The 21,780-nt window shown below is 40.5% G+C and overlaps 1 protein-coding gene and 1 long non-coding RNA gene across 3 annotated transcripts in view; one reads left to right on the plus strand and one right to left on the minus strand.

Annotated features, from left to right (window-relative positions):
- The window catches only part of LOC122113659 (procathepsin L-like), a 42,101-nt gene extending 40,801 nt beyond the window's left edge, over positions 1-1,300 (plus strand). For both annotated transcript variants that reach the window (XM_042686719.1, XM_042686720.1), the window contains 2 exons: positions 639-756; positions 1,201-1,300. In XM_042686719.1, coding sequence (XP_042542653.1) covers positions 639-756; positions 1,201-1,300 — 218 coding nt within the window. The remainder of the gene's footprint in view (positions 1-638; positions 757-1,200) is intronic.
- Positions 373-15,521, minus strand: LOC122113660. Its single transcript, XR_006148460.1, has 4 exons — positions 15,508-15,521; positions 15,313-15,319; positions 2,843-2,847; positions 373-461 (listed from the first exon to the last, which is right to left on the minus strand). It is a non-coding gene; the product is annotated as an uncharacterized LOC122113660 (long non-coding RNA).
- Positions 15,522-21,780: the final 6,259 nt, after the last annotated feature.

Raw genomic sequence — 21,780 nt, forward strand, 5'->3', positions numbered from 1 at the left:
TTTTATGTGCTGTTTCCTTGGACTTAGTTCATATAGGTAGACTAACAAAATTCATAGAATACTCTTGCATGCCTCTAGACAAGATTTTTTACAAGAGGATTTGTGCCAATTTGCATTTCTGATGAAAGCCCAAATTTCTAGCCTTGCTAACAATATATTTTATTTCATTTATTTTTTATTCACCCTATTGTGCAAGAACTTCTGGCAAGACACCTTTAATGTGTCTGCAAGCATTAGATGAGGCCATTTTGGCACTATAAGTTAGGTGTGTAGTGCAACACATCAGATACCAGTTCATCCCAGCAAGTATTTATCCAGACAAATAGACATGTTGAACAAAAGATGTAGTTCTGATAAGGGCTCTACTCACAAACTCAGCTGTTAATTTCTTCCCATTAAAGGTTCTATTCAAGATTGTTTTGTTCATGATAAAAACAGGATTTGCAAGATAAAATGCTTCACTGTTTTCCACTGCTATACATTGTGTCCTAAACTTGTCAAGTTAATTCCAACTAGTTGATTTTATTTTTAAATCTTATATCAATTTAGTGAATTTAGAAATGCCTTGTTTTTTTTTTATTATACTGGGTTACTGTCAGGTTCTGGAATCTTATCTCAGCCTTGGTTTTCTTCTTCAGGTATTTATGATGAACCGGCTTGCAGCAACACAAGTGTGACTCATGCTGTTCTGGTGGTTGGCTATGGATACGAAAGGCAGCAATCACAGATCAGAAAATACTGGCTGGTTAAGAACAGGTAGAAATAGCCAAAATCCATTCTTAAAGGGAATTCCAAAAGAGAACTGTTCACAGTCAATATTTGGCTAGAGGTTCCAAAACTCCTTCTCTGAGTTATAGAACCACAAATGTGTGGATTCTGTCATGTGCTTTCTGAGGCTATTCATATGGCCTTCGTACCAATGCATTTCCAAAGTCAGAGAAAGTTCTTACATCTCTAACAGACATTACTAGAAAGGCATCTCACCCTATCTCTAATTCTGAACTTTGCAAATTTATGTAAGGTAATTGTTTGCATTTGAGGGTGAAAGTTCTATGCATTATACTTAACAAAACATAAATGAAGAAGAAGAACATCTGTTTATCTCAATTGGTTCTCTTACGTTGTGGTCCCTGGTTCAGTGTTTAAAATCAATGTGCCGTATTATTTTTATTAAGTAGAAAACTTTCCCTTTTTTTTCAGCTGGGGGACAAATTGGGGCATACGGGGCTATATAAAGATAGCCCGAGATGAAAACAACTACTGCGGCATTGCCTCATATGCCAGCTTCCCAACTGTGTGAGCTGCTGGATGATGCTACCAGGAGGGACTTCATCTTCAACCTGGCCAGTGTCTGAGGTGTGGTGTATACCCTGGAATCCCTGAAGACACCACTTGGGATATGGAAGTGTTACATGTTTACTCCAGTAAACATCATCATAACTGATGAACTGGGCCAATATTCTGTTAATATTCGGTGCTAACATTATCCCCTAGTACTTTTTGAGTTTTCATTTGTTTAAGAAGTATATAAATTATAAATTTTAAAATAAAACTTAATTTTATACATGGTGGTGGGCCCTTTCTCTGTTTTCAATGTATGCTGTTGGGTTGTTTTTTTTAAAAATGTGATTAAGTGGTAATTCAGCTTTGAAGACATAACTGAACATGATTGGTATTTCCAATAATTCATTATTTACAAAACCAGTATTCTACCCCTTTCATGTTATTTTCTTTCTAAGGTTTGATTCACCTACTCTCAGTCATGGATAAGCAATGGAAATTGATTTACAAATTTTCAATTGTGTACCATTCTGTGTAGTAAGATGAAATCTGATGCTGTTCTGTTCTGTTGCCTGGAGACCTAAATCACCCCTTTGAGCAGTACTTGGGTGCTGTGTACAGGTGCTCATCAGCCAATCAGAGGCATCTGGGTGTCAGATCTAACATCCAAGGCTGCAGAGCTGTGTGTTCCTTACATTAGCCCAGTGATGGTCCCAACGAGCTGGAGTAGAGATGTTAGCCATTTTGTTCTAGTGGGTTGTCATGTTGTTCTATTTTACTACGAGTGACTATTGTTGTGGATCTCTTACTGTGCCTAATATTTAGTCAAACATTATTAGAGATGTATTTGCATATGGGAAAACAGTATGGAGAGTTTAATCATAAACATAGTTTCAGCCATCCACCATGTGTCTTAGAACAGATATATACCACAAGTAAGCATGGAATTGTTTATGCAGAGTGCATGCCATCCACTTAGGAGTTGTGCCTGACTCATGCTTCTTGACTGGAGCAAGAATAGGCAGATGATCTACAAAGAGATGATGGGAAGAAAAGCTTTTTTTTTTTTTTTTTTTTTGGGTCCAGTCGTGAACTCTGGGCCTGGGCACTGTCCCTCAGCTCTTCAGCTCAAGGCTAGCGCCCTACCACTTGAGCCACAGCGCCACTTCTGGCTTTTTTCTTTTTGCTTATGTGGTGCTGAGGAATCGAACCCAGGGCCTCAGGCATGCAAGGCAAGCACTCTACCACTGAGCCACCTTCCCAGCCCCAAGAAAAGCTTTTCAAATAGGTTTAGTTTAACTCAGATGTTTAAAGTTTATTTTCATCGATGTGATATTTTTACTCTTGGTTGGCACAGTTTTGTAATTTAATACAGGTATAAAACAGGCAATCACAAAATCGGGGTAATAGAAATTTTTAGTTCTCAAAATTATAAATGGTTAATTGAAAAAATATTCAAATTCTTGAAATTTGTAGCTTTTGTTGTATATCAAAGTGGCTTGTTTTGCTATAAAACATCAGAAATAGTTCCCACAGTTGTATTTAATTACCCATGATTTACTTTTTCTCTACACTCCCTCTCTTACTTTTTTGCAACTCCTAGTGAATTTTATAATCCTTTCTGTTTGCAGAAGATTTAAAATTTTAGCTTCTGTAAAGGAGTAAATACACATGGTGTCTGTGTTTCAGTATTTGGTTTATTTCACATAACATAATACTTTCCAGTTCCATCCATGTTGTTATAATTGATAGGGTTTTATGAAGTATTTTTGAAAGAATAATAATCCATTGTATATCTGTGTCTATTTTTTTAATTGATTGAGCAATTACATTTAAAATAGGTACAAAAAATAAGGAAAAATGTCTAAGACTAAATTTAACCAGGGAGATAAAAACCCACAATGATGGAAAGTGTGACACATTGATGAAATAATTAGATGAAGATAGAGGAAAAACAAGGAAAGCCATGCCATGTTCATGGATTAGAAGAAACAATTTTGTTAAAATATCTATTCTATTTGAGCAAGGCATCAGTGGTTTATACCTGTAATCCTAGCTACTTAGAAGGCTGAGATCTGAGGATCATGATTCAAAGTCAGCCCAGGTAGGAAGTCCATGAGACTCTTATCTCCAATAAGCTACCCAGAAAACTGGAAGTGGTACTGTGGCTCAAGTGGTAGAGCACTTTGAGCTGAAGAGCTGAAAGTCAGTGTCCAGGACCAGAGTTCAAGGCCCATGACTGACCAAAAAAAAAAAAATTTTTTTTAAATCTATTCTATTTGAAGTATCTCTAGATTCAGTGCAATTGTCATGAAAACACCAATGAGTTTTACAGAGCTAAAAAAAAATCTATCCTAAGGCTGGAAGGTAGCTCAGTGGTAGAGCGCTTGCCTTGCATGCCAGAGGTCCTGGGTTCGATTCCTCAGCACCACATAAGCAAAAAGAAAAAAGCCAGAAGTGGTGCTGTGGCTCAAGTGGTAGAGTGCTAGCCTTGAGCTGAAGAGCTGAGGGACAGTGCCCAGGCCCAGAGTTCAGGCCCCATGACCTGACCCCTTCCCCCCCAAAAAAAAACAAAAACAAAAAACTATCCTAAACTTTATATGCAACCACACACACACACACACACACACACACACACACACACACACACACACACATCTAAAGCAATCTCAAGTAAAAAGAATAAAGCAAAACACATTACATGATGTAACTTCAAAACAAACTACAAAGTGGTAGTATTCAAAATAGCACAAACTAGCTTAAAAACACAACAAACCAAGGGAATCTTAGAATAGAAAGTCTCGAAGTACACCCACAAATCTATAGCCAACTGTTTTTTGACTAAGATACTGGGACCAGGGCAGTGATGGAATAAATGCTGCAGGTGTGCATGTGCCAGAGTAGAACACAGTCCCTTATCTCCCAGACTTTACAGATCCACTCAAAATGAAATAAAGAATTAAGAGGAGGCTCTAAACCTATGAACAGCTAGAAGAAAGCTCATTGGAATGGACAGGGAATTTTAAAAATTACCCTTAAGTAGTTGCACAACAGAGGTTTCAATTCAACTGGTCAGTTGGTAGTAAAATGCATCTTGACACCCCTTCTACCCTCTTCTATCTCTCCCAACTCCATCCATTCCTTCACGTTACACACCAAATATGATAGCTGTGTTTTTTGAGAGGTATTTTTAGATGACCAAGAAGTAAAGGGACAAAAAGCAAAAATAAATAAGTGGGCTTGCATCAAACTAAAAAGTAAGAGTAAATAACCATCAGAGTACAGAGACAACCTATACAACAAGACAAAAATGTTTACACACTATGCCTTTGACAATGGTAATATTCAGAAAATGAAAGGAACACCACCAACAGTAAAGAAACAGTTAAAATTGGTTAACAGATCTAAAAAGTAATCTTTCAGAAGTAATGTTTTATAATGATCATTATGGATATAAAACAATGGACATTACTGGTCATCAGAGGAATGCAAATCAAAACCACAATAAACATTCTACCTCTTTCCAATAAGAATGATTGTTAGAAAAACAAGTTATCAGAAGCTAGCAATAAAGTGGAGAAAAAGAAATCTGCACATGGTTGCTGGGAAATAGTATGGAGGTTTCTCAAAAATTAAAAGCAAAACTCAGGATGTGATCCAACAACCTCACTACCAGGTATTTTTCCAAAGGCATACCTTGTATCCATGATTTTGTTAGCACTATTCACAATAGTTAAGAAATAGAAACAACCTACAAAGCCATCAACCCATGAGTGGATAAAGAAAATGAGATACATATACACAATGGAATATTATTCAGACATAAAAGAAATACTTTGATTTGTGCCTTGGATGAATCAAATGAAGTTAGCTAAACCCTTAATGACAAGTGCTTCAGTTACATGAAGGATATAGGTTGAAAAAGGCTGATCTCATGGAAAATAGGGAATGATGAGGGCTACCAGAAGTTGCAGACTTTAACTGGATAGGGAGAGATGGAGAAGGGTAGATAAAATTTTACTACATCATAGACAAACGTAAGAAGTTCTGATGTGTGATCCCATAGAAGTATGCCTGCACAGAGTACCATTCTATTATATCTTTCAAAAACCAACAAGAAAGGAAATTGGTGCATTTTCTTTCTGTAAAGAAATAATATAGGTTTGAAGAGATGCTCAAGTTTTAACTCATTTAAACATCACATAATGTGTGCATGTAGCAGAACATCACATGGTACCTTTAGAGTTTATACAATTTTCCTGTATTACTTATCAGGTTAAAAAAAGAGCTATTCATCAGTTCTGGGTGGTCTGATGAAGATGAGGTGACACAGAGTTAGATTGTCTAGGCAGGTGCAGACCCTGACTACGGAGACAGAATGGGAATTCTGAGTGGGGAGACATACACAGCCCCTCACCGACTTGGCTAAATGGTCTCAAATCACCAATTTTCTTGTAAACTATCACTAATGGGAAGTAAATAATATAATTAAAAACAAAAAAGCAGTTTATTTGTCTTAATTGAAGTATTAGACAGTGGGGAGGTGTCTAGTAATATTTTAGAAAAGGGGACAATGTTGGCAGCAGCAGCTTCACCAGAAGTGAAGCACACTTGTGTAATGAGGCGCTGCCAACCTTTCCTTCTGGGTTGAATCACATCACCTTCCAGTGCTTGCGCTGTGATCCCCAGATTGTGGTGGTCACCTGTCCACTGGTACAGGTGTAGTCATGATGAGAAAGTGAAAGCTAGATTACCAGGGAAAAGGGGCTGGAAGAAAGGGAACGAGAAGTCCACAGATTGTCTGGGGTTTTGGAGAGCAATGCAGTTCCCCAGACATTTACTCCTGCAAGTGTTTAACAGGCATCCCGGGTCAGCTGTATGCCAGGCCCTGTTCTGGCATAGAGCAACAACAGTGAACAGAATTAGAGAGCAGACAGTGGAAAAGTAAGGAAAATGCCAGATATTGTATGGAAGACCAAGGATTGGCCAGCAATGGCCTAGAAGTCAAACCTAGCCCACCACCCAATTTATGAGTAAAACTTACTGGACAGCAACCACCCTCCTTCATAGGCTGTAGTCTGTGGCTGGTGTTCTTGCAGGGCAGAGTTGCGCAGGTGAATCCTGGGACATTTGAGGGTTTGCAGAATGCTTTGCTGCCCCTTACTGTGCATGCCTTTCAGGACACTAACCTGAAATGGTGAGACACAGTGACAGGGTGGAAGCTTGGTTCAACCAACTCATCAGGAAGACTGACTGATTGGCACTGAAACGGATACTAGAGGGCAAGAAGGAAGAGCCAGGCAGAGGGACGACTGTGGAAAACAGGGGATAGAGAATACATTAAGGCATGAGGTGGTGAAGTGTTTAATTTGTCCACCTCCCTACACCCAAAAAACACCCAAAAAACAAAAAAGGAGGATGACTGGGACAGAGACAGAGCCTGAGCATGGTGGCTTAGGCTGTGTGGGACTCAGGATGTGATTAGAGGAGTTGGTGAATAGAATAGAAAGGAGAAGGCTGCTTTGATTTAGACTGATCTTGGCCTTCCTGCCCTTGTTTTGCTCTCTAGTGGTGAGAAGTGGTAACACACCCATCCTATACTAGTAAGAAATGTAAAAAAAAAAACAAACTTCAATAACATTGTGTTTAGATGAGCTAAAATTCTCACTGGGGATGATGACTGAGATTCATTCACTATAAGCCAGGTTTCCTAAGAAATGTGAGGACTCAAAGATAGTTTGCTTTTTTCATGCCTTTCAAGATTGTGATGAATCTTTCTTCACCTTAATGAGAGAGAAGTTTCCTGATTTGTGTTCCTAAATCATGCTGATAGAGTGGGCTTCCTAGCCCAGGTCCCCATCTCTTGGTAGAAGTGGAAGGGTTGCCCCAGGGAGATGTGTGAGGGTCTCATATACTAGGCCAGGAAGTAAGTAACTTGGAGACCTCATTTGTCCTTTTTGTTTTCCAAAATATAACCTGCCTTCTGTCTCCTGATGTCCACTTACAAAGTAAGAACATATATAATCACATAGAATCAAGGATAGCATAAAATCTAAGCTCATTTCTCAGATAAAACAAGGATTCTTTCTGGGATGTGGTTCATGCCTGTAATCCTTGATACTCAGGAAGATGAGATCTGAAGACTGTGGTTAAAAGCCAGGCCAAAGCAGGAAAATCCATGAGACTCCTATCTCCAATTAACTACCAAAAAGGCAGAAGTTCAAGTGGCAGAGTGCTAACCTTGAGCACAAAAGTTCAAGGATACTGTCTAGACCCTGAGTTCAAGCATTCACACACTCTCTCTCTCTCTCTTGAGGAGAGGTACTGTTTTCAAAATTCCATGTGAGGGGCTGGGAAGATGGCTCAGTGGTAGAGCGCTTGCCTTGCATGCCTGAGGCCCTGGGTTCGATTCCTCAGCACCACATAAGCAAAAAGAAAAAAGCCGGAGTGGCGCTGTGGCTCAAGTGGTAGAGTGCCAGCCTTGAGCTGAAGAGCTGAGGGACAGCGCCAAGGCCCAGAGTTCAGGCCCCACGTCCGGACCAAAAAAAAAAAAAAAGGTTTCAAAATTCCATGTGGCCAGAATTCTAGGCAAGATACCATTGTCTTTTCTTTCCTCTGCAATATGTAGTCTGTGAACTTGCTAAGATCTGAGATTCTAATCCACATATACCCTAACAATATTGAATAATAAACGAAAAACCCATGATATGATGACTTCACTGCTCTATCTGACATGTAAAGAAGAATACCAATTTTTGTAACACAATAACAATAATTTTAGGAGAAAGGAGTTGTTCTAGATTAATTCTATGAGGTCAGAAATGATGCAGATAGCAAAACCACATGAGGATATAACAAAAGAAGAAAACAGAAAAAGAAAAATAGGACTATAGGCCAATATCCTTAATGAACAAAGACTCAAATATCCTTAACAGAAGATTAGCAATCTAAGTTCAACAACACATTAAAAAGATTATTGAGCAGGATGAAGTGGGGTTGATCACATGCATACAAGGATGGTACAATCTTGGAACAATTGCATGCATGAGCAGATGATGTAATCTGGGATTAATTGCCTGCATACAAAGATAGTACAACTTACTCAAGTCAGTACATTGATCATATTAACAAAATTAAAGACCTCACAGGAGTCATCTCTGAGTGATATCAAATACACAACACCTGTTTAGTGGGTATTATTCAAGTTACAGTTCTGGGGATAGTATTTTTCTGTTTTAGGTCAGTCGTGAGGCCTGAACTCTGGGTCTGGGCGCTGTCCCTCAGCTCTTCAGCTGTAGACTAGCACTCTACCACTTGAGCCTCAGCCCCACTTCTGGCTTTTTCTGCTTCTGTGGTGCTGAGGAATCGAGCTGAGGGCCTCATGCATGCAAAACAAGCACTCTACCACTGAGCCACCTTCCCAGCACCTGTATTTCTAAATCCAGTTGGCTTCTGGTCTGACAGGATGAGCTCCACCTAATCTTGCAGTCCTGAACCAGCCTGAAATAAAAATTTGCAAGAGGAGACAATGGGCATATGGGTTTGGGGAGAGTGCATAGAAATTAGGCTCAAATAGGGTAGATCTCTTGGGCTGAGGGAAAGGAATAGACCGCAGGATGCATGCCATAGCTCCAAACAAGTCCCCATGAAGAAGCAGGGAGGCTGGAAATGGGAATGAGTCAGGTGGATGAAGGCAGGAAGAAAGCAGGCTGTGCAGGGGATGTTCACCGTGTAGACCTTGTGGTGAACTCTCTAGGTGCCATGAGTACCCCAATAGCACAATCCCACGAACAACACTTAAACTACACGTGATGTCAGATTGCTCATAGGCTTGTATCTTTTCAAGACTATGGATCTGGGGACAATGTAGACTTTTCTGTCTTAGCCCTGGGCTTAGTGCTGTGGAGACACTTGTTTCTGAGTGAAAGAAATAGTGATGGAATCAGAGAATCATTCTATGTTGGGGAGGCTCTTGGGTGAGAAGAATAAAAAGATCATGTATCCTTGTTCCCTGTGCTGCTCCTTCTCTCCAGCTTGTGTGCTTCCATAATGTCATTAAGGAACCAGACGCTCCTCACAGAGGAAGTCATGGCCAATGGTCAAACAGGGTGCATCCTATTTTATATACAAAATAATGCTTTCCAAACGTTCCAGCCAATGTGTTATGGATCCTAATACCATGGAAATAGGCCAACCACAGACAGAAACAGAGCAGTTGTGGTAGGGGAGAGGTGAGCAGAGGGATGGACCAGCAGGTGGCTGCTAGTGGAGATGCCTTCCTTGAGGATGATGGAGGTGCTCTGGAATGAGAAAGCCTGTGATGATGCCACATGAGCAAGGCGCTGAGAATCATTCTTGTTTTCCACTCAGGGCTTCTTTTCATTTTATTTTTTTCTGTGACTAACAGAATGTTTGTGTCAAGTACAAAACATATGACCAGTTATAGAAATAGGACTATAATTGGCCTGAGTATTTCTGTATACTTTGTTATGAAAACTTTTATCTGTGTCTTTGTTTGTGGTATGTGTGTGTGTTTGTGTGTTGGTGTGTGTGAGAGAGAGACAGACAGACAGAGACAGATGAGAGGCAGATTTGTGATGATCAACAGTCTGTTATAATTGGATTAGGGCATAGGTCGTTTAGATATTTGTGTGGGTGTTCGCAGATGGGATTAACATTTCCATCAACAGACTGAGAAGAGTCATAGATCTTCCTAGTATGGGTGGTCCACACTCAAGCAGTACAAGTCCTGAGTACTCCAAACAGCTGAACTTCTTCTTCTTCTTCTTCTTTTTTTTTTTTTGGTCTGTTGTGGGGCTTGAACTCTGGGCTTGGGTGCTGTCCCTGCACTCTTCAGCTCAAGGCAAGCGCTCTACCGATTGATTGAGCCACAGTGCCACTTCTGGTTTTCTAGTGGTTTATTGGAGATAAGAGTCTCACAGACTTTCCTGCCCAGGCTGGTTTTGATCCTCAGATCTCAGCCTCCAGAGTAGCTAGGATTACAGGCGTAAACCACTAGTGTCCAGCTTCAAACAGCTGAACTTCTATGAGGCAGGGGAAGCATGTTTTGCCTCACTACATGAGCTTTTGTTTTCATTGCCTTTGGACTTAAAACTCTATATAATCAAAAACTTTAAAAACCTGAAAAAGGAAATCAAAACAGAACTCAGAAAGTGGAAAAACCTCCCATGCTATTGGATTGGAAAGATCAGCATCGTGAAAATGGCAATATTTCCCAAGGCTATGTACAAATTCAATGCAATACCTATCAATATTCCAAACTCATTCTTTAAGGAAATAGAAGAGGCAATCCAAAAATCCTTATGGAACAAAAAAAGACCACAAATAGCAAAAACAATCCTTAACAGAAAGAACAGTGCTGGAGGAATATTAATTCCAAACTTCAAACTCTACTACAAAGCCATAGTAATCAAAACAGCTTGGTACTGGCACAAGAACAGACCTCAAGACCAATGGAATAGAATTGAAAACCCAGAAATGAACCCACAGACCGATAGCCATCCAATCTTAGATAAGGGAGCTAAAAAAATAGAATGGAAGAAAGACGGCCTCTTCAGTCAATGGTGCTGGCAAAATTGGTTAATCACTAGCTAGATCCTTATATATCACCCTGCACCAGAATCAACTCCAAATGGATCAAAGACCTCAAAGTCAAAGCAGACACTCTGAAAACATTACAAGATGGAATAAGAGAAACCCTAGGTCTCCTTGGCACAGGAGAAATTTTCTTAATAGAGACCCGGAAACACAACAAATCAAAGAAAGGTTGGACAAATGAGATTGCATGAAGTTTCAGAGCTTCTGCATGGCAAAGGACATAGCTAGCAAGATCAATAGAAAGCCCACGGATTGGGAGAAGATCTTCACTAGCCATACAATGGATAAGGGTCTCATATCTAAAATATACCTGGAACTCAAAAAATTAAATCCCCCAACAACAAATCCTCAAAGAAACAACTGCCCAATAAATAAGTGGGCTAAAGACTTAAAGAGAAACTTCTCTGAAGAGGAAATAAGAATGGCCAATAGACACATGAAGAAATGCTCAAGATCCCTAGCCATAAAAGAAATGCAAATCAAAACAACATTGAAACACCACTCCACCCCAGTTAGAATGGCTATAATCAAGAACTCTAATAACAACAGATGCTGGAGGGAATGTGGACAGAGGGGAACCTTACTTCATTGTTGGTGGGAGTGTAAACTTGTTCAACCACTTTGGAAAGTATTATGAAGGTTCCTCAAAAGACTCCACATAGGCCTCCCCTATGACCCAGCAATCCCACTTTCGGGCATTTACCTGATCACAAACAAGACTATACTAAAGCTACCAGCACAATTATGTTTATTGCAGCATTATTTACAATAGCTAAGATATGGAACCAACCCAGATGCCCCTCAGTAGATGAATGGATCAAGAAAATGTGGTATATATATATATATATATATATATATATATATATATATATATATATATATATATATATATATACACAATGGAATTCTCTGCCTCCATCAGAAAGAATGACATTGCCCCATTTGTTAGGAAATGGAAAGACTTGGAAAAAATTATATTAAGTAAAGTAAGCCAGGCCCAAAGAAACATAGGTTCCATGGTTTCCCTTATTTGTTATAACTAGTATATGTCTGAGATAAGCAGAAATGGTCAGATAAGTTGATGTTTAGTGAAATGAACCCCAAGATAAGGACTCAAATGTTTTTTCTTTCTTGCTATTGTTTCTAACTTATTTATAAGGTGATTGTTTTGTTGCTTTGTATGTCCCTCCCCCACGGAATAACCCCTGTTTTCACTGTATTTGATGTTGGTATAATTTGGGGAGGGGAAGGGAAAAACAAATCGTTTAAATAGGGATACAGGTGGACTCATTGCAACAATGAGATGTACAAGATGTTATGTGGAAAAACGAACTTTTACAACTTTGGTGGAGGGGGGAGGGGTGGGCGGGGCTGGGGGGGGTAGATGGGAAGGGATGGGAAGGGGAAACAAAGGAGGGGGCAACAATGCTTGATAAGAAATGCACTCATTACCTTGCCCAGGTACTTGTAACTCCTTTGTACAGTATTTTCACAATAAAACAAACAAACAAACAAAAATCCCAAAACTCTATCATCAGCTTGCCTTATGCTTCGAACCTTCCAGCTTTCTGACCTGAACTTATATGGTGGTTATCCCTGTTCACAGACCCTCAGAATCAGATAGGGGCTATACTACCAGCTCTCCTGGGTTTCTAGCTGCCAACTACAGATCTGGGGACTTCCACACTACCATAATAATGTGAACTAATTCTTCATAATGAGTCTCTTATGTCTGTCTGTCTGTCTGTCTGTCTGTCGATCGATCGATCGATCGATCGATCTAGATATCTATCTATTCCGTGTCTCTGGATGACCTTATCTAACACTGGGTTCTGGACATTTGCATGTGAACCTATGATGTCTCTGATTTAGGGTCTTCCTCTGAGACATTTCAGTGCTCTGATCCCAATGTACCACTCTCACTGTGAATGACTTCTAGTGTACTCAAGCTCCCCCATAAGAATTTGAACGTGTACATGTTCAGTTGATACATCCAGGATTGGGTTGGATGGATAGAGGAGCACACTCACACTATCTAGTCTGTGAGAATGCTCACAAACTCAGCTCTTGGCTGGGCAGTTTGGAAATATCTACAGAAGTTTTCACGAGTGGGCTCATATACCAAGAATCTAAAGAAATTTTGATCAATATAGGGGAATAGATGGATAACAATATCGGGATTTGAAACACAACACAAAGAAGGGGAAGGTAAATATGGTCAAAATCCTTCATGTACACGTGTGAAAACAGTCAAGCTTATTGAAATTGGTTTGGTTTCAAAAGCGAGGATGAGAGAGAGTGATGGAAGAACATTGTATTACATATTTGGACATGTCAAATGAAATTACTTTGTAAAGTTAATTGCTACTAATAAGATGTGGGGAAAATAAAATTTTAATTTGAAATGATTTACAAAATTTTTAATTTATAAAAATTGTATTTTTCATAGAGTAAAAGAACTATATTTCAATGAAGACCCAATAAATTGTAAATAAAACAGAAAAAAAGCCCATGGGCTATGTGATTCTTCTGTTTCTTTTGTATGTCCTTCTCCCACGGTAGAATCCCTGTTTTCACTGTATTTGATTCTGTTCTGCATCTTGTATATACATTTTTATAATTTGGGGAGGGGAAGGGATATAACAAAATGCTTAAATAAGGATACAGGTTGACCATTGTAACAATGAGATGTACAAGACACTATATTGAAAATGAACTTTAATTTCAGGAGGCGGGGAGAGGGAGGTGGGGAGAAAAGGGATGGTAGGGGAAAAACAAAGGAGGCGGTAACAGTGCTTGATAAGAAATGTACTCATGGGGCTGGGAAGGTGGCTCAGTGGTAGAGCGCTTGCCTTGCATGCCAGAGGCCCTGGGTTCGATTCCTCAGCACCACATAAGCAGAAATAAAAAGCCGGAAGTGGCGCTGTGGCTCAAGTGGTAGAGTGCTAGCCTTGAGCTGAAGAGCTGAGGGACAGCGCCCAGGCCCAGAGTTCAGGTCTCACGACCGGACCCAAAAAAAAAAAAAAAAAAGAAATGTACTCATTGCCCTACTCATATAACTGCAACCTCTCTGTACAGTATTTTTACAATAAAAATATATTTAAAAAAAGAAAAAAAGGCCATTGTACTTGATCATCTAACTTTTGAAAACAAATATAGCTAAGCATTTTCCCAATATGGGAGATATTTTTTATTTTATTTATCAACAACTATCAATTTATATATTTGTTAAAAGTTTATTTGAACCTGTGAACTAAAAGAAATGGGCTAATTTTATATGTGCAATCTTCAGCTTATAAACCAAATATAATACATTTTTATGCGGGATTTATTAGTTAAGCACACCATAGAACATGCAAATAAAAGTGGCATACAGAAAGCTATATACCTGGAGATTGGTCACCAGTGGCTCATGCTTGTATTCCTAGCTACTCAGGAGGCTGAGATCTGAGGATTGGAAAGCCAGCCCAGGCAGGAAAGTTCATGAGGCTCTTATTACCAATTAACTACCAAAAGCTGGAAGTGTAACTATGGCTCAAGTGGTAGAATGCCAATAGTGAACATGAAGGGCTCACGGTTTGTGCCCTGATACTGAGTTCAAACCCTAGGACTGGTGTATACACGCACACACGCACACACATGCACACATGCACGCACACACACATTATATACATGAAAATCAAGATTGCATAACCTTTAATAGAGATTAGAGTCACAAAAAAGGTAACACAGGTAACTAAATTACCAATTTAAAAATAAGTGTTGAGACCAGGAGCTGGTAGCTCATACATGTAATACTAGCTACTCAGAACACAGAGACCTGAAGGACTAAAGTTTCAAAAACAGCATGGTAGAAACTCACTTCCAATTAACTCACAAAATGTTGGGCTTGAGGCCTAAGTCAAGTGATAAGAATACTGGCTGTAAGAAGAAAACCAGCAGAAGTGTAAGGCCCCAAGTGCAAAAAACAAATGAAAAAAAAAAAACAGCGTTGAATACCAATTGTATTATGCCAGAACAATTCGAATTAAAATTACTTGTTAAAATTCTAAATACTGCCTCTTGGCTATTTGAGTGTAAAAAAAAATAGGTTTCCTTCCTCAAAAATGACTTCCTGTTTTGGTGCAGGGAGAGTGTTATTTCTGAGTCTGGGCTGAAGTTACTTGGAACAGAGTGATGGATTAACAAGCCGATGGGACCCACACAGTTTGGCTTCAACTTCATGTCCTGCCTGGTGGGGGTGCTGTTGCCTTGGATCAGTGTGTCCTGGTTTCTTTTCTTTTCTTTCTTTCTTTCCTTTCTTTCTTTCTTTCTTTCTTTCTTTCTTTCTTTCTTTCTTTCTTTCTCTCTTTCTTTCTCTCTTTCTTTCTCTCTTTCTTTCTCTCTTTCTTTCTCTCTTTCTTTCTTTGTGACTATCATTCTTTTTTAAAAAATAAGTTTTTTATTGTGAAAATACTGTGCAGAGGCAGTTACATGAGCAAGGTAATGAATACATTTCTTATCAAGCATTGTTACCTTCTTTGTCTTTCCCCTACCATCCCTTCCCTCCCACCTCCTCAACTACACTCCCCTGCCTCCTTGCCTAAATTGTAAAGTTCGTTTTTCAACATAGTGTCTTAACCTGGGCACTGTCCCTGAGGTTTTTCCTCAAGGCTAGCGCTCTCTCACTCCTAGCCAAAGGTCCACTTGCAGCTTTTTCTTTTGAGTGATTAATTGGAGAGAGGGGTCTTATGGACTTTCCTGCATGGGCTTTCGGACCTCGATCCTCAGATCTCAGTCTCCTGGGTAGCTAAACTTACAGGCGTGAACCACCCGAGCGTAGGCCAGGGCTGCACTATTCTTATGAGACACACTGAATATGAGAAGCCTGGCACAGAATAGGTGTTTGATCTGGTGACGCAGGGGCATCAATTGCGTTTTCAATTCCGTGGAAATCAGAATTTGAGAAGGAACAAGGAACAATATCATCAAATAAGAAAGGCTTTGAAATCAGACATCTTTTCTTTTTTTTTTCCTAAATTTTCTTAGCTCTACTCTTTAAAGAGGTGGTTTATCTGACTTAAAATGACCTCACTAAGCCTCTGTTTCTCACCTGTAAAATGAGATCAAGGATCACTGTTTACATAAGTAATATGTAAAGCTACTGAGCACACGGATTAGGATAGGATTCAAAATAACAGGACTTACAAAAATAGGTTATATATACCTCCTCACATACAATCATCTACTATGCACTCGATTTCTCTTCTAACTAAAGAAAATCACTTTTCAGATTCATAATTACAATTCCACTAGAAACTGATATTATATTTTCTCCCAAGAAATACATGTTTCAAAGCTCAAAGAAAATATCGAGTTTGTGTTGTTGGAAGCAAAACTTGCTAGAGGAAACAAACACAATGAGGCAAAGGCTGAACAGTGCTCATATCAGCTCCACAGGGAGTGTTCTTGAAATTGGCAATCTCTAGATAAACATAGATCTAATGTAGGTATTAGACTCTGAATGTCGAAAGTTTAGTACCAAATCCTGGCTCATTTTCTGTGTGCACTTGAGCATTTTTGAGTAATTGTTCAACTCCAGATCACCCTTATTCACATACTATTAAAGATCAAGGAACTAGCCAATAACACTCAATACACTGCCTACTGCATAGAAGTAGAAATGGTGTTGCTTTTATGCTTACAGTAGTAAAGGACATTGTTTTACTCCCCAAATTTACACTCCAAAATGGAATTCATGGTTTTATTTTTTTTGGTGGGGAGGAGGGGTGGTTGTTCCTGGGACTTGAACTCTGGGCATGGGCACTATCCCTAAGCTTCTGTGCTCAAGGCTAGAGCTCTACCACTTGAGCCACAATTGCACTTCTGGCTTTTTAGGTAGATTAGTGGAGATAAGAATCTCAAGGACTGGGCTGGGAAGGTGGCTCAGTGGTAGAGCACTTGCCTTGCCTGCCAGAGGTCCTGCACATAAGCAAAAAGAAAAAAGCCGGAAGTGGCGCTGTGGCTCAAGTGGTAGAGCACTAGCCTTGAGCTGAAGAGCTGAGGGACAGCACCCAGGTCCAGAGTTCAGGCCCCATGACCGGACCCCCCTCCCCCCCCAAAAAAAAAATCTCAAGGACTTTCCTCACTAGACTGGCTTCTAATTGCAATCCTCAGATCTCAGCTTCCTGAGTAGCTAGAATTACAGGTATGAGTCACTGGTGTTCAGCTAGAATTCATGTATAGTAACAAATGTTAATAAAGTATTTTTAAAAATTTGGGCTTTTAATTTTTGGATTGTTTATTCAAAGTTAGAAACAAAGTTTATTGGACAAAAAATGCTAAAGTGCTTCTTAGCTTCTAGTAATGCATTTAAATATTAATTTCATTTGCACTTCCAGTTCCTTGAGTAAGTTGCAGGCTTTGGAAAGGAAACCATTGCTATTTGGGGCCTAAAAGAAGGGGACAAAAAAATCCCAGCAGGCTGTGATCCAGTTTAATTTATCCACTTGTTTTTCCATTTATTCATCCATCTATGCATCCATCCATCTATCCATTCATCCATTAATTTATCTGTTGCTAAAACAGAAATACAAATCACTAGTTACCAGGAAATTCCTAAAACACAGAAAACAAGGAATGAAATAGATTTTTTTCCCCTTAAATGAAGTTAAGGTAAGGTCTCTCAAACCTGTAGTCCCATGAACATCTTGAGTAGAGATCAGGAGAACTATGGTTCTAGGCCAGCCAGAGTGAAAAAAAATTATTTAGACCCCATTTGAATAAAATAAGCTGACCATGGTGGCTGCTCCTTTCATTCTAGCTACACAGGGAAAGGGGATAGCTGTAGGTAAAAACACAGCACTCTCAGGCCACCTGTGATTAAAAACAAGATACATTTCCTAAAAAATACAGCAGATAAGAACTGGGAATATAGCTCAAATGGTAAAGTAACTACCTAGCAAGCAAGGAGTCCTGAGTTCAAACTCCCATGCTACAAAATAAATGAATGAATACATGACCAAAGATTAGATGTAATTAAAATTGCTCTATGGCATATGGTAGATGCTCATATGGTAAGGTAGTATAACTACCTTGACCTAGCACTTAGGTGACTGAATCCTTACCTAGTTTGTTGACAAATTAAAAGCTTTCTGACAACCTCTTATGAGGTAAGATGTTAATAAAAATCCACAAGCCTTTGCATTGGTAACTCTTGCAATACTGGTTTAAAGAGAGCTGTAGCAACATTTATTTCAACGTGATATTTTCTTTTCTTATTTTTGGATGCTGGTCTTGGAGTTTGAACTCAGGACCTAGACGTTGTCCATGAGCATCTTTTGCTCAAGCTAGCATTCTAACTACTTGAGCCACAACTCTACTTCTGGCATTTTTTGTTAATTTATTGGAAATAAGAGTCTTATGGACTTTCCTGCTCAGGCTGACTTCGAGTTGTGATCCTCAGATCTCAGCCTCCTGAGTAGCTCGGATTATAGTTGTGAGCCTCCGGCACCTGGCAACAGGATATTTTCTTACATTTTGTTTTCCATTTGAATATTCTCTCTCTCTTTTTTCCTCATTTATTTATTTATTTTTATTGTGAAAATACCATACAGAGGGGTTACAATTTTGTCAGTTGTGGGGCTTGGACTCTAGGCCTGAGCGCTGTCCCTCAGTTCTTCGGGTCAAGGCTAGCACTCTACCACTTGGGCCACTTCCGGTTTTCTGGTGGTTTATTGGAGATAAGAGTTTCGTGGTCTCTCCTGCCCGGGCTGGCTTTGAACCGCGATCCTCAGATCTCAGCCTCCTGAGTAGCTAGGATTACAGGCGTGAGCCACCAGCGCCCGGCTCAGTCTTCTTTATTCTGATAGCATTTCAAATTTAATTTTCTGTTAGACAAAATCTGCTTGAATTCCAGGCATGTTAATTATGACAATGGTCTTCTAATCAGATAGGCAAGTAATAGACTGCAAAAAGTCACTGATGAGAATCCAAGAAGCATTAGGAAAAGAAAATGGGAGCATTTTCCTTCTCACAGCAAAGAACTCCAGGAGAGTGAAGGGAGAAATGTGCTCAGGTCTGTGTCCCTCGCTTGCCTGCCCTGCAGAGTAGAGGGAAGCCCCATCACCCTGCCCTCCACCAGGTGCCCAAGCAAAAAGTAAATGTTCTGAAACAACTCCTCAGTGACAAATTGAATCCAATTGAGCAGAAGATCTACAAACAAGGTCAGTGACTTAATAGCTGGAACAGAAGTAATCAGTACAGAAGTTAACCACATAAACAAGAACCATAAGCTCTTTTGCTACCAGGTATAAATTCAGCTGGAGCCAAATGAACAAAAACAGTGTTTTTCTCACTGTTCTAACTTGCCTCTTGAAATGCTCTTCAATTGCAAGATTAACAAAGTGCAAAACAGCAAACCAGGAAAAAACAAATAAACTAGTATATGGCAGGAAAAAGAAAGACAGATGTTAAAATAAACATAGATGAAGGGAAAATAAAGCAAGTCTAGTTTACCGGAGTCCACCATAAAGTCATGTTATTGTCTACCCACTAGTGGACTGAGTGTGAGTGTCTAACCTTTTCTAGAGAGTTTCCATAAAGCTTTAGTGATCAATGTGTCATGAGTTTATATTGCTCAAAAGCTTCCTTTTAATAAAAAAAGTTAAAGAGTTGGTGATGATAGTTCACACCTGTAATCCTAGCTACTCAGGAGGTTGAGATCTGAGGAATGCAGTTCAAAGCCAGTTGGGGCAAGAAAGTTCATGAGACTCCTATCTCTAATAAACTACTCAGAAAATGCTAGAAGTGGCACCATAGCTCAAGTAGTAGAGTATCCAATTTGTAGGGTTGTTGGATCATAGTGTTGTTCTTTTTTTATTCTTTTCAGAAATCTCCATAACATTTTCCATTGGTTGTATGAATTTACATTATTACCAACAGTGTATTAGAACTTCTTTTCCCACTCATCTTTGACAGCACTTGCTATAGTTTGTATTCTTGATGTTGGCTATTCTGACTGGAGTGATATGCATTCCCTGTATTGTTTTCATTTGCTATGTCCTTTATAGCTTAGGATCTAGAGCATTTCTTCATGTGTTTATGAACCAATTGCCCATTTATTAATTACGATGTGAATTTTTGGAGGTTAAGGTTTAAGCTTTTTAAAATCTCCTTTGTATATTTTGGTAATGAGACCCTCATAAAAATTTTCATTAGCAAAGATCATCTAAAAAGTTGCATAACATTGTAACACCACATGCAAACAAGAAAATGTTAAGAAGGTTCATCAGGAGGAGGTGGTGGATCCGAAGACTCCAGCCCATCCGCATCGCCCTCACTGCCAGGGCCCGGAAGCCAAGGGCCCAGGAGGCCCCTACAGGAAGATCCGAATGCAGGGAGAGCCCACGGGACAGGCCAAAGAGCAGGGGGATCGCCCGAGCCTGGCAGACGACGCGCCAGACCCTCCTGTGAGGATCAGGAGAACCTTCGCTCTCCAGGGAAGCTGTTCTCGTCCCCAGCAGCGAGTTCTTCCCGAAGAGGACAGAGAGGCTTGTGCGCCTCCTACGAGCACCTCATGTCACGGCCGTGACATGCCCAGCTCGCAAAGCTCCGCCATGGACGGCGAGAGCCGCCTCCCCATCTGCTCAGACGCCCAGGAGCCAGGGAAGGAGGTGGAGGCTGACAAGCCCACAGCTAGTCCCCCAGCAAGCCACGCTCCCCCAAAGACACCTGCTCGGTCCGCCGCCAAGAGGAAAACATCCCTGACATCGGATCTTCCCCTGCCACTACCACTGCCCTGGCCTGTACCCTGGGGTCGAGGTGAGCTCCCCCCACCCGCAAAACTTCCTTGTATTGAAATGCAGAGAGACCGGGGCATTAGTGAGAACCGTCTGTCTCCTAAGAGAAAAAACAGTAAGGCAAAAGCCTGGGAGGGTAGACCAGAGGCAGTGACACATGGCAGTGCCACCGTGTCTGCCTCTTCTGTTTGCCCACCTGATTGGGGGACCGGTGTCCCCCGCTCCCTGCCTACTTGCACTGCAGACATTGCAGCTCTTCCCAGCACTGGGAATGCCACTGGGGCCCACAGCCTGAGAGCAGACTCATCAAATCCTAAAGAGGGACGGACCCCTAAAATCCCCCGTGGCTGTTTGTCTGCGTACTGACTCTGCTCCTCATAGTACCCCTGCTTCTAATTTGCGGGTTCTAAAGAATGTAGGCCATCCTCTTGGATCAAAATCTCCAACACCTTCTATTTTGTCTTCCCCAAACCTCCTCCCCCTGGACTTTCGTCTCAAAATGTATGCCATGTTTGACCATTGACACCACCACAGTTTTTGTTATGCTTGCCTCTAGAGCATCCTCTCCTGTGGCTCTGCAGCTGACTACATATGATGACCCTGTTGGCATGGCTACAACACTGCCTTCTGAGGCAGTCATTTTTACATCTCCTCCAGTTTCCAGCACCAACCCCTATCCATTCCCCCAGGTCCCTTACATCCTGTGCCAGGGGCATGTTCTGAATGGGCCAATTCCCAAGAACCTTCCTCTACCCCAAGCTTATCCTTTTCTTCCAGTCCCCTGTAGCCTGGACCAGGGGCAGCTCATGATGGGGCAAGTTTCCACTAATCTACCTCAACCTACGGTCCCCTATCCTTCCCTAGTTTTTAATCAATCCTTTGTGCCTCAGAACTGTCCTTGGTCCACCAATGTCATTCTTAATGTGCCACAGCACAGTGTGTCTATTCCCATGTGTGCAGTTCCTTCTGTCCTTTCCAACATGGCCTCAGTCACTGTCCCCATTTCTGGAGGCAATGCCTCCTTACCAGCTAAACCACCCTCAGATGATGATGATGCTATGGCTACAACGCCACCTTCACAGGTATCAACTTTTCATTCTCT

Source organism: Dipodomys spectabilis, unplaced genomic scaffold, assembly GCF_019054845.1.
Source record: "Dipodomys spectabilis isolate Male_0828 unplaced genomic scaffold, ASM1905484v1 ptg000098l, whole genome shotgun sequence".
Classification (NCBI taxonomy): Eukaryota; Metazoa; Chordata; class Mammalia; order Rodentia; family Heteromyidae; genus Dipodomys; species Dipodomys spectabilis.